The 12,734-nt window shown below is 50.9% G+C and overlaps 1 protein-coding gene across 13 annotated transcripts in view; it reads right to left on the reverse strand.

Annotated features, from left to right (window-relative positions):
* The window catches only part of ANK1 (ankyrin 1), a 187,178-nt gene that overhangs the window by 19,481 nt on the left and 154,963 nt on the right, over positions 1 to 12,734 (reverse strand). For all 13 annotated transcript variants that reach the window (XR_013393533.1, XM_077931048.1, XM_077931047.1 and 10 more), the window contains 7 exons: positions 11,267 to 11,495; positions 10,437 to 10,562; positions 8,872 to 8,991; positions 7,621 to 7,705; positions 7,353 to 7,433; positions 5,952 to 6,083; positions 3,667 to 3,813 (listed from right to left, as the gene is read on the reverse strand). Coding sequence is in view for 12 of the 13 variants with exons in the window: in XM_077931048.1 (XP_077787174.1) it covers positions 3,667 to 3,813; positions 5,952 to 6,083; positions 7,353 to 7,433; positions 7,621 to 7,705; positions 8,872 to 8,991; positions 10,437 to 10,562; positions 11,267 to 11,495 (920 nt within the window). In the remaining variant the exon portion in view is untranslated. The remainder of the gene's footprint in view (positions 1 to 3,666; positions 3,814 to 5,951; positions 6,084 to 7,352; positions 7,434 to 7,620; positions 7,706 to 8,871; positions 8,992 to 10,436; positions 10,563 to 11,266; positions 11,496 to 12,734) is intronic.

A 12,734-nucleotide genomic window follows, 5' to 3' on the forward strand; every position in this document is an offset into this window, starting at 1 on the left:
AAAGCCAACGAAGAGTTTTGGGGCATTTTAAAGACTCCCCCCTTAATTAAGGTGTGCTGAAGTAGCTGCAGAACACCACATGGGCTCTTCTAGGCTTCCGTGGACTAGAGTCCTCTTTGCCACAGTACTTTTGTTGCTGTTCTTTTGGGGTCCTGCTGTCACTCAGCGCTGCAAAAGGTGGCAGAGGGGGAGGCAACTGGATCTGTGGGGCACAGCTCCTATGGGGCATGCGACAGGGAAATTCCCAGTAAGTTGTGCCCCATGTGCCTTAAATATGTGTGCCTGGAGGTGGGTGTCATGGATGGCTCCATCTTAAACTCGAGGTCATGGTTTGAGCTCTACGTTGGGCAAAAGATCCCTGCATTGCAGGGGGTAAGACTAGATGACCCTTGTGGTCCCTTCCAACTCTACAATCTGACGATTTGAATTTTCCTGTTCAGGCATCAAAAGGAATCACACTGTCCAGCATTCATAAGAAATCTATATTTTGATCTGGCAGCATCCAAACTTTGGAACTCCCTGCCTATTGACACCAGGCAGACACTTTTGCCATATTATTTTCAGCGCCTGCTAAAAACCTTTCTGCTTCTGCAACCCTGTCCAGACCCGTAGAAGCTGCATTTTTAGCTACTGTTGATTTTAATCATCTTTTGAATGATTTTAATGATTTTGAATAATTTCTAATGATACCTGTTTTAAACCGTTTCTATTTAAAATTGAATTGCTTTTTTTAAAAACTGCTTTAAGTCTGCCCCCCCCCTTAAAACCCAGTGGTACATCCATTTTATGGAGTAAATAAATACAATGTGCCGGCCTTCTGCTGGCTCATTTGCACCCAGCGGGCACTGACACGCTCCCTTCTCCAGCTCAAAGCATTTAAAGGGTTGAAGGGAAGAAAGAGCTCTTGGGCCACCTCAGAAGTACAGAAGTACATGGGCAGCTTGGTCTGTGAAAAGGACCCCATCTCCTAGGGGCCAAGCCCTTTTGGGCCCCCCAATGTTTTTTGGGAGGGGTTTCCCCTATGTTCAAAAGTGGCAGAGGAGGCTACAGACGGTGAGGCTTCAGTGGCCAACTCCTCGTCCTGCAGTGGAGGGGAAGGAGCGAGGAAGCAGCCCCTGGCTGGTGGCCATTGAAGGTGCTGCCGCACTTGGCTCCACCCCGGCTCCTCCGATGTCCTGATGTCACACGTGCGACATCATGCACCGCATTATGTTGCCCCCTCTTCTCCTTTGGAAGCTGGTGCCTCTGCAGTTTCATCTTAAGCATGCATGGGTTCGCTGAGCCAAAATGGGAAGGTTTGCTCCAAAATCACACAGTGCACAAAACCCACGAAGGATGAGGAGAAATTCCATTTCCAAAACAATATGGGAATGGAGACAGAAGCATTCTCTGAAATGGACACCTCTCTTATTTTACCAAGGCTGTTCTCCAACCAATGAATGTGCAAGAGATGCATATCCTAGTACAATGCACCCAGAGTTTCCACTGGCTCCCTACAGCTGCTCTTGACCTTGGGCAGCCCTTGGGCAGCCCTTGGGCAGCTGCTGCTCCCAGATGCCCCCACCAGATTCCAGGCAGTCAAGGAATGAACCACCCACCTGCTGCAATTTTACAAGAGGGACAGAGGCACCTGCAGTGGGCATCTGGGCCACAGCAGCTGGCAAGAAGCCTGGGGAAAGTGTGAGACGCACCTCAGTGTATCTCAGCAGGGAAGGGAGGAGTCAAGGAGAACCAGGGATGCTGGAGAGCATTTGTAGCCCCCCTTACTTACACCTGGCTACAGTTGGGCATGAGGATTAAAGGGCTTACTCTGAGACTTCATAGGAAAGGTGAGTTTTTGGATCCTGAATAGCCCTTGTAGCTTTAATCTGCTCATGTTCACTCCTTGCCAGACCGATCTCCCACCCCGTTCTCTTCTTTGCCTCCCCCACTATTGACATTTAGGCTGCAAGTTCCTTGGGGACCAAGACCTATTTATTAGCGAAGCTCTATAAAGCACCATGTCGCTTATTGATAGTGCTGTGTAATTGTGGATAAAGAGCAATGGGAAGGGCAATTGCTTCACCCGGTGGCAGGGGAATCAGGGGAGCAAAGGCCTCCCGCAGGTGTGCCGTGTGTGTGAGGGGGACTCTTGCTCCATGCAGCTTTTCCACAGTTGCTGCGGCTGGACTTTGCCTGCTCAGCCGTGCGGGGGTGGGGTGGGGGGGTTGACCTTTGGGAGAGTCAAGCGGCCCAGGGGGGCTTTGGGATCAGCAGGCTGAAGGGAAGCCCTTCCCATTTCCCCAGGCTCTGCTAGCAGCCGTTGGGCAAGGAAGGGAAGCCAGGAAGGGAGGGCGGGTAGCAGCAAAGGGCAAAGTGGCAACATTCAGCCTGGCATGGCTGCCAGGTCCGGCCAGGCACAACATGCATTCATCAGCAGGGCAAAAGCTCTCGGACGGACGGCTCAGGTCAAATGAGAGAGAGAGAAAGAGAGAGAAACAGTGGAGACAGGCAGTGGAGGAGAAAAAGGAGGAAGAGGAGAGAGGTCAGGACCAGGACGGAGGACAACGGTCAGGATAGGCACCAACTGGCCAGCCAACTCAGGCTGATAGCATGTGGAAGCACGCAGATTGAACTGGGATGGGGAGGGGGGGAGGGAATGAGCGCGCACACCTCTGAACCCCCGTGCGCAGCACTCTTGACCACAGGGTTGGCTGCTGATCTGGCTCCCAGGGCCCACTAAGCCACACCAGCCCACACCCTCTTCCTGATGCGCAATGCGACTGATAGCTGGAGCCCAGGGTCCAGGCTTCAAAGCCCAGAACCTCTCTGCACCCATCTCCAGGCACACCTTGCGCCAACCCAAGGCCTGATCCCTAGAGGCCATTTGAGCTGCACCATTGCAGGGCCTCTTTCTCTCTCTGCACCAACCTCAGATTCCCTCTCTCAGGGCAGCCTCTCTCTGGATCTACGCAGCTTTTCCTATCTCTGTGCACCACAGAAGGTGTGCTCCTTACCCCTCCCCCCTGCATCGCCACAAGTCTGCATTCCTACCGCCTATCTTTCTGCAAAAGCCGCTTCCTAATGCCAGGGTCCCAGTCTGGACCCCCCCCCCCCGCTATTCACTTTATGGACCACCAGCGCCCTCTGTATGCAGCGGGGCACATGGCACCACAGCCACTTTGCCCCTTGGACTCCCTGGGCTTGTCCACCCTTCCGCTTGTCTCGCTGCTTCCCCCCAGGAAAAGCTCCTCCTCCTCCTCACTGAATGGGTTTCCCATGGATGGGTGTTTGTTCTGCTTCAGTGATAAAGAGTGGGTTTTCCCAAGGAAAGAGGTGGGGCAAACTGAAAACTGGCCCCAGCACCTGATCCCCCCACGGCATTCCCTGGGGGTCTGTGGATTTATTCCGCCCCACCAGGGTGTGAGCTTAGAGTTGGCTGGTTCTAGCTGAGGCCAAAGGGGAAGGAAGCTGCCAGCCAGGAGGGGTTTTTAGCAGGCAGGTAGCTGGTTGACCTCAGGGACCACAAAATGGGCTGAAGGGGGCAGCAGAAATCCAGAGGGAGGGGGGAGGGAGGGGCAGTCACACTGAAAAGACCTGCGCAAGCCTAGCCTGGGCACATGACTCCGGGTTCACAAGAGACACCAGGCAAGGATCTGGTGCGGCAGGATCTGGGCCGGCACTCACCATTCATCTGGGAGGGCGACAGGGAGTAATCCCGATTGGAGTAGCGTTTGTCTCCCTTCAGGCTACGACTTTGCCGGGAGGAGCCTTCCAGCATGTTGATGATCTCACTGCGGTCTATGTTGCGCAGAGCCGTGTACAGGTTTTCCACTGCCAAAGGAGAAGAGGAAGGAGACATATCAGCCAGACGTGACAGCAGGGGATTCATTTTTGCAACCATCTATCATGGAATGCAGCAGGAACAGGTTGTCCAGCACCTGCAGGCTTCTTCTTCTTCTTCTTCTTCTTCTTTTCTCCCCTCCCCCCATGCTTTATTAATTGAAAATTGTATAACAAAAATGATCATTAGATGTTGAAGACAGCATAAAAGGTAAAAAAAAAATTACAGTCGTTCGTTCCTCAGTTATTTGCTTTTTACACCATTTTGCAATTGATTTCAACGTGACCTCCCATCTTCCATTATATTCCCAGATTATATTTCTTGGATGCACACTTCACTTTATTTTCTCCACATTGTTTGGCTTACTTTAAGTATTATATTATCCTATTCACCCACAGAAGTTCAGTCAATACCTGCCAACAGATTAATATTTTGACAATGTTCCTTTACACAAACACTATATATGTCCCACTCTCTGTTAAATTTTTCATCTGTAACGTCTCGTAACCTTGCTGATAGTCTCGTTAGTTCAGCATACTCTCTCAGTTTATTTTGCCAGTCTGATTTGAATGGGATATCTTCTCCATTCCAGCCTTTTACAATTAACATTCTGGCAGCAACTGTAAGATACAGAAAGACTCTCCTAAACTTTTTTGGAATTTCATTACCCATAATTCCTAGCAGGAAGGCTTCCGGCTTTTCAGGGAAGGAACATTTGAACATTTTCTTCAGCTCGCTATAAATCATTTCCCAGAACTATCTAATCTTTTTACAGTTCCACCACATGTGGATTCATGTGCCTTCAGCCTCCTTGCATTTCCAGCAATTGATTGTCCTAGATCTAAACAATTTGATAGTGCAAATCCTCCTCTTTCTCTTATATCCTCCTCTTTCTCTTATATCAATCAATAATTTATGTTTAATTCTAGGTTTTCCCCCATTCCAGATAAATCTTGATATATCCTTCTGCCAATCTTTGAAGCAGCCTGCCATCCCTATCACCGGAATGGACTGAAACAAGAAAATCAATTTTGGGAGTATGCTCATCTTTATTGTGGAAATTCTTCCCCCAAAAGAGATATTTAGCCTGCTCCAAATTTCCAGTTTCTTTTTGATTTCCTTCCAAGTGTTAACATAGTTATCCTAGAATAAATTGATATTCTTAGCTGTGAACCATATACCCAGATATTTCACTTTTTTGCTAATTTCCAGGCCGCATATAACTTGTAATTTGTTTTTTTCCTTGTGCATCCATATTTTTTTACCAATAATTTGATTTTCTTTGTGTTAAGTTTAAAACCTGCCACTCTCCCGAATTCATTTATCAACTCTAGTGTTCTCAATAGACTTTCCTCTGGGTTCTCTGTCATTTTTATCAGGTCATCAGCAAAGGCTTTGAGTTTATAAGATTTCCCCCCAACACTATACCTCTTATCTTCCCTTCTTCTCTTCTCTTTTTATTCAGGATTTCCAATACTAAAATAATGGAGACAAGGGGCACCATTGCCTGGTTCCCTTCCTTATATTGCATTCCTCCGTGATGTTGCTATTTATAATGAGTTTCGCTTTTTGTTCTGAATAGCTCGCCTGTATTCCTCTGCAGAAAGTGTCACCAAATACCACAAGGTTTATTTGTGTTTTCATGAAACTCCACGAAACAGGCTTCACTTGTCCACATAACAGTTGGATCCGGTGGAATGAATTTGCGCCTTGAAAAGCATGTAGAGCTGGAAGAGGATGTAGGAAAGACTGTCCTTCTTTTGACTTCCTTTCAACTCTAGGTACTTTTCAAGGAAGAAAAAGTAACCCTCCTCACAACCAGGGAGGAAATGAATGCTGGCAGAAGATCCCCAAGAATGTACCTTTAGGGAGACTAGCCATGCACAAATGAGGAGCATTGCCCCCCCTCACTGCCGGCCCAGACCAGGAAAGAGCAGGCCTGCTGCTCCAATGTGCGATGCATTCAATGTTTTGATGGGTGAGGGTGAAGGAATGCCATGTATCGAATGTGGTCATGTGCAAAGGAAAGTCCCCCGGGGGAACCTCAGTTCTGGTGGTGTGTGGCCTCCCTCTTCAGGACAGCAAGAGGTGAAGCCCATGCGCCCCCAGCCCCCTTGCTAATACGCACTGTTGGCACTCTGGCCGCCACGGCTGGTCCACAGGTTCAGCAGGGCCAGGCTCTGCTCCAGAAGGGAGTTGGGATTCTCCACACGGATCCTATTGATGTCATCCACACCAAACTGCAGTTCCCGGGCCAGTTCTGGAGGGAGTGGGGGGTGGCGGGGCCAGGAAAGAGACACAAAGCACAGCAGCCATCAGACATGGGGGGGGGGGGAGCAGGAAGGCCCTGCGACCGGCCCTCTGTGCCGGGGGCAGTGAACCTTTTGCAGCCCGAGGGCCAGCATGCAGAGCAACCTTCCAAGGGCCACATGCCAGGGTGGCGGGAGAGCAATGGAAGTGACTCTTCTGCTGCACAGGGGGCTGGTTTCTGCACACAGGCCGGTGCTCTTCTCTGCCTTGTCTCCAGGCAAGCAAGAGGCGTTGTCAGAATCCAGGGACACATCCCAGCCAGCCAAAAACTCTGTGCATGCAAAACAAGGGCTAGTGAGGGGTGTGGCCCAAGGGCAGCACCAAGAGTCGGACAGGAAGGCCTGAAGTTCCTCACCCCTCCCTGCTGTTGGGCATGCCACACTTGATGCAGTTTAGCTATATATTTAGAAAAACATTAAAATGCTGCCCAGAGTGGTTGGGGCAACCCAGTCAGATGGGTGAGGTACAAGTAATAAATTATTATTATTATTATTATTATTATTATTATTATTATTATTATTATTATTGGTTTACAAGAACTATGTGTGAAATCACACAAGAAAAACCATACACAGCTGTTGTAATCAGATATGGAAGGATGGGCTCCTGGTTGCTGAGGGCTAATGGAGCAGAAACGGTTCCAGCTGCATTTCCAAGTTGGCACAGGAGGCACCTGCTGAATCTCCCCAGGCAGAGTCTTCCCTACAACTGGGCCCCTGACACTGAAGGCTCAGTGCTTGCTGTTGCCAAATGAGCCTGGCCAACTTGGGGAACGGCCAGCAAGAGGCTCCTGCAGAAGATCCCAGTGACCGAGCTGGGAGACAAGGGTTCTGGAGACTTTTTTGCCAGGTGGGTGTTCACAAAAAACAAAACAAAAAAACCCCACAGGGAGTGTGTGGGATAATAGCAGGAAAGATTCACAGCCAGCAAGCCCAGAGTGCTGGGAACTCAGAGCGTCTGAGGTCAGTTGTGGGAACAGATGGGAATATTTGTGGCATGGGAAATGGCAGGATGTCAGCAGGAAGTTACACAACAAGTGCCAGTTGGAAACGAGGCCGTATGTCTGCCCCAAAACACTTGCAGGCACAAACAGTATTGGCAGCAGCATTGTGTATAAGCGCCTCGATGCCTCCAGAAGAACAAATCATGAAAGTACAATGAAAGGGACGCCTGGAAGGGCCTTTCACCCCTTTTTTGCAAGGACACCAGTCTCACTCACCAGCCCAACTGAGGCCCAAATGCTCTGCAATGACAGCCATCTTCATGTCTGTTCTGTCCTTCTCTGTGCTGCTTACTGAGCCTGGGGGGGGGGGGGGAGGAAGGGGGAAGCAGAGTAAGTTTTGGGCAAAGACAGGGCACAAAACTCACGGTCACTGCTGGGGTCTCTGGCATTGTGCAGGTTGTTAGCAGGTCTTGAATCCCAGTTCCATTTCCTGACCTATGAGCTGCCCTGCCAAGCCCACTCTTCTGGCCCCAAGGGCTCTTACCCAGGGTGCTGTCGCTGGGGAGGCTGTATCTCTCACGCAAGGCTAGCGGCGTCAGCGTTCTCCTTCGCTCCTCACTGCCGGAACTCTGGGGGCATCAAGGAAAGGCATAACCTCCAACATTTGTCCAATAAAAATAGGGACAGACCATTCCATAATGATAATTTTACTATTTATACCCCACACATCTGACTGGGATGCCCCAGCCAGCATCTCAGCAGCTTCCAACATATATAAAAACATAATCAAACATGTATCACCAAAAAACCCTTCCCTATACAGGGCTGCCTTCAGACAGCTCAGGGGTCAGATAACTCCACACCCTCCAACATTTCTCCAATGAAAATAGGGACATCCTAAGGGAAAGTGGGACATTCCAGGATCAAATCAGAAGGCTTATCTAAATCAGGGATGTCCCTGGAAAATAGGGACACTTGGAGGGTCTGGAAAGGCTGGTGATTTTCCTGCCTCCAGGAGCCACTGAGAGAGGGAGGAGCAGAGACACAAGGCAAATGGGAGGAAGCCCTGCCTTACTGCACTGAAATCTTGCAGTTTTGCTTGACCTTGTGTCAGTATTAAACTGAATGTTGTCTTTTCTGAGACCGTAACAAACCAATTGTTCTTATACGAAAATTGCATGGATAGATTGTCTAATTCCTTACCGTACTGTGGTACCTCGGGTTACATACGCTTCAGGTTACAGACTCCGCTAACCAAGAAATAGTACCTCGAGTTAAGAACTTTGCTTCAGGATGAGAACAGAAATCGCGCGGCAGCAGCGGGAGGCCCCATTAGCTAAAGTGGTGCTTCAGGTTAAGAACAGTTTCAGGTTAAGAACAGACCTCCAGAACGAATTAAGTACGTAACCAGAGGTACCACCGTACTGTGCTAGGGCCCATCCAGCTGCAATTAGTGAAACTGTTAACAGTTCTTTAGACAATGTGTTATATGACTTCCCCCAACCCTTTTCTATCTGGTGGTGTATTTATGCATACATATATTTTATGTAAGCTGCTTAGAGACCCTCTGGGTGACAGGTGGCTAATAAGTTTAATCAGTACTATTTTTCTAGAAAAAGAGTGGCTGGAACTTACCAAAACGCCTCCCTTGTTCTCTTACAATGGTGATGGTGCCCACCTGACAGCCACCAGAACTCCCCTGAGAGATGCCGGAACTGAGTTCCACCCAGTTCCTCCTGGGGAAAAAGCCCTGCGTTTAACGACTAAATAAATCACATGCTCAGGCGGGACTCACCTTGGAACAGGGCGGCATTGTGATGTTCAGGTGGCAGAGGACATGCTGGAGCTCCTCGTACTTCATGGCTTTGCGGAGGAAGGACAAGGAGCCGCTGGCTTCCCGGCTGCTGTCTCGCACCTGCCCCCAATATTATTATTATTATTATTAATTACTACTACTACTACTACTACTACTACTACTACTACTACTACGCAGCTTTTCTTCCTGACAAGGACTCAGTTAAGCTTATGAATAAAACAGAAACAACTAAAAACATTTTTTGAAACCCAATAATTGAAAAACAATTATACATTTATTGAACTAAAACAATATGTGTGTGTGAGAGAGAGAAAGAGAGAAAGAGAGAGATGCAGCAAATTACAATAAAAACAGCACAGTACCAGCCCTTTCACTAAATGCAATCAGTTCCCAAAAGCCTCCTGGAATGAGAATTATTATCATGATAACAATTATTTATTTATACCGCCTTGTTCTCAGAAAGGGACTCCAGGACCGCAGGGAGGGAGCCTGTCTAACTTCTCCCGGGAGGGAGTTCCAATCTGAGAGCAGCCACCAAGAAGGCCCTCTCCCACGTCCATGCAAGTGGGCTTGTGAGGGTGGCAGGACCGAGAAAAGGGGGGAATGTGGTTTTTCAGAGAGCTTGGACCTCACAGGGCTTTATGGGCCATCATCAGCCCTTTTGAGCCGTGCCTGGAAATGGACCAGTAGGCAGTGGGGCCATTGTAGGAATGGGACTGAAGGCTCCCTATAACCCCAGGAAGTGAGGAGAACAATGGACGGGAGTGATCTATTCCTCAGAGTCAGGATCAGTGCTGATGGGCTTTCTCAACAAGTGTTTGGAAACTGTGCTCCACAAGTTTTCTCCAAGCTTGCCCCCTCCACACCTTGCTCCCTTCACTGAGCTACAATTTCCAGAGTTCCTTAAGGAGATGAACAGATGGGGAGACCAACACCAACTGGACGCAGGTTCCTCACGCATCTCCTGGCCTATGCACCTGCAGGTGGGCTCAAGAGAAAGACTAGGTCCTGAGCCAAAGCAATGTGGGACTTGTGATGTATTGGAGCCACGTCCTCTCTGAGGGGGAGATGGCACCTGCTCCCCACTGCAGGGACAGGACAGACCGCTGGCTTGTGCTTCCACGCTGGTGATGGGAGGGTATTGTCCACTGCGCAGCGGGAAGCAGGTGTGGGTGTGCTGCCCTCCAGCTCCTGCCACCTGAAGCAGCTGCTCCACTTCATCCAGCAACAGGCCTGGGCCCTGTATCTGGGCACCACAAGCTTTTAAAGTGTGGGTTTTTGGGGAGGGGTTATTGGGTTGTTGTTGTTTTTATTTTGTGTATTTTGTGGTTTTATATTCTGATTTTATTCTGTGAGCTGCCCTTAGAGCTGTGTATATAGGGTGGTATATAAATTCAAAGAAGCAAACAAGCTGGGAAAACATGATTGCCAACCAGATCATGATGAATTTCAGTGGCAACACAAGTGAGAGCAGCAGCAGGCTGGTCGATCAGAGCCCAGCGCTTTTACTCCCAAAGCATCCTGCTGACCCCCTTGCCTCTCACCTTGACAGGGATGATCAGGCGGTTCTCCCGGAATGACTGGAACAGGAAGCTGCGCTGCTGGGTGGCCTTCTTGATGGGCACCAGGTTCCCAGAAAGCTCTGTGTGCAGGGGCATCCCCTCCACCACCTGCAGAAACAGGCAGTAAGGTCTCCAAGCCTTTGAAAGGGTTATGCTCCACCTCCAGAAATGGCAGCTCATCATGAAACGCTGCCATGGCACAGGTTTAAGGGCATCCTAGAAGGTATGTTGGGCAGGTACTTTGCTCTGGCAAGCTTGTTTTTTAAATCAATCAATCAATCAGGAGGCATTTGAGCTAAACTCCCCCTCCCCAGCAAACCCCTTTAAAATTGTTGAGGGTCTTAGAGGGCCACTAAATAATTTTTCTGCCTGTTGTAGCAATTGTAAAGAAGAAGAGTTTGGATTTGATATCCTGCTTTATCACTATCCGAAGGAGTCTCAAAGCGGCTAACAGTCTCCTTTCCCTTCCTCCCCCACAACAAACACTCTGTGAGGTGAGTGGGGCTGAGAGACTTCAGAGAAGTGTGACTAGACCAAGGTCACCCAGCAGCTGCATGTGGAGGAGCAGAGACGCAAACCCCGTTCACCAGATTACGAGTCTACCGCTCTTAATTGCATTTTTGCAGACACACTACAAACCATTTGAATGAAGGTCACAAATCACTGTCTGGAAACCACTGCAATGTACAATTCTAATGCTACTAACAATAGGCAAGGGCTATGACAGCACTTAAAAAGCTCCTTCTAGACGGCGGCCTGTCCCTCCGCCAAGAGCTCCAGTAGGGCAGGGCCCCAGGTACCAGGGGAGCTACCTCAATGTCCCGGCTGCGTGCCACTTCAGTGAAGTTTTCATGCTGCTCAAGCGTCTTGTCCACTTTGTCGTCGGTCATGCAGTAGCAGCGCAGGCGGCCCTCGCGGCCCTCGTTCATTTTGGCAAACACCACAAACTTGGCCATGTAGGGCACAGCCGCCAGCTCTTTGTAAAGCAGCATAGCAAAATGGATGGCTTCGGCTGTGCACGGGCAGTCTGCCAGCCAGAACCTGGGCAGGAAGAGGAAAGGGGCACATGGAAGAAGCCACAGGCTCACCACCCGGCCGTAACCAGAAATTTAGGAAGCTGAGCTATTTCCCAGACTTTCAACAACAACAACAATTTATTTATACCCCACCCATCCGGCTGGGTTTCCCCAGTCACTCTGGACAGCTCCCAACAGAATACAGTGGTACCCCGCAAGACGAATGCCTCGCAAGACGGAAAACCCGCAAGACGAAAGGGTTTTCTGTTTCGGAGGCGCTTCGCAAGACGAATTTCCCTATGGGCTTGCTTCGCAAGACGAAAGCCCATAGGGAAATCTCCGGGGACCTGTTTTAAATTGCTGGCGGTCGGGAGCAAAGACTTTCGCCCACAGCCGGCCTTCAGAAGAGATCCTGGACCTCTTCTGAAGGCCGGCGGGGGGCAAAAGTCTTTGCTCCCCCCCGCCTGCCTTCCCGGGACAGCGGAGACTTCTCCGCTGCCCCGGGCGATCTTAAAATGCTGGCGGGCGGGAGCGAAGCGTTCGCTGCCGACTCCCAGCATTTTAAAATCTCCCCGGGACAGCTGAGAAGTCCCGCCCCGCTCGGGATGGCGGCGCAGAGCTGTCTGCCGTGCCGGGATCAGCGCAGCTCTGCGCGGCCATCGGGAGCCGGGGGCGAAGCCCGCCCCGCTCCAGATGGCCGCGCAAAGCTGCCTGCAGTCCCGGGACTGCAGGCAGATCTGCGCCACCATCCCGAGCGGGGCGCTAAGTCCCGCCCCGCTCGGGATGGCGGCGCAGAGCTGTCTGCCATCCCGGGATCAGCGCAGCTCTGCGCGGCCATCGGGAGCCGGGGGCGAAGCCCGCCCCGCTCCAGATGGCCGCGCAAAGCTGCCTGCAGTCCCGGGACTGCAGGCAGATCTGCGCCACCATCCCGAGCGGGGCGCTAAGTCCCGCCCCGCTCGGGATGGCGGCGCAGAGCTGTCTGCCATCCCGGGACTGCAGGCAGATCTGCGCCACCATCCCGAGCGGGGCGCTAAGTCCCGCCCCGCTCTGGATGCCAGCGCAGAGCTGTCTGCCGTCCCGGGACTGCAGGCAGATCTGTGCCGCCATCCCGAGCGGGGCGATAAGTCCCGCCCCGCTCTGGATGCCAGCGCAGAGCTGTCTGCCGTCCCGGGACTGCAGGCAGATCTGTGCCGCCATCCCGAGCGGGGCGCTAAGTCCCGCCCCACTCTGGATGCCGGCGCAGAGCTGTCTGCTATCCCGGGAC

Source organism: Podarcis muralis, chromosome 7 (genome assembly GCF_964188315.1).
Source record: "Podarcis muralis chromosome 7, rPodMur119.hap1.1, whole genome shotgun sequence".
Lineage (NCBI taxonomy): Eukaryota > Metazoa > Chordata > Lepidosauria > Squamata > Lacertidae > Podarcis > Podarcis muralis.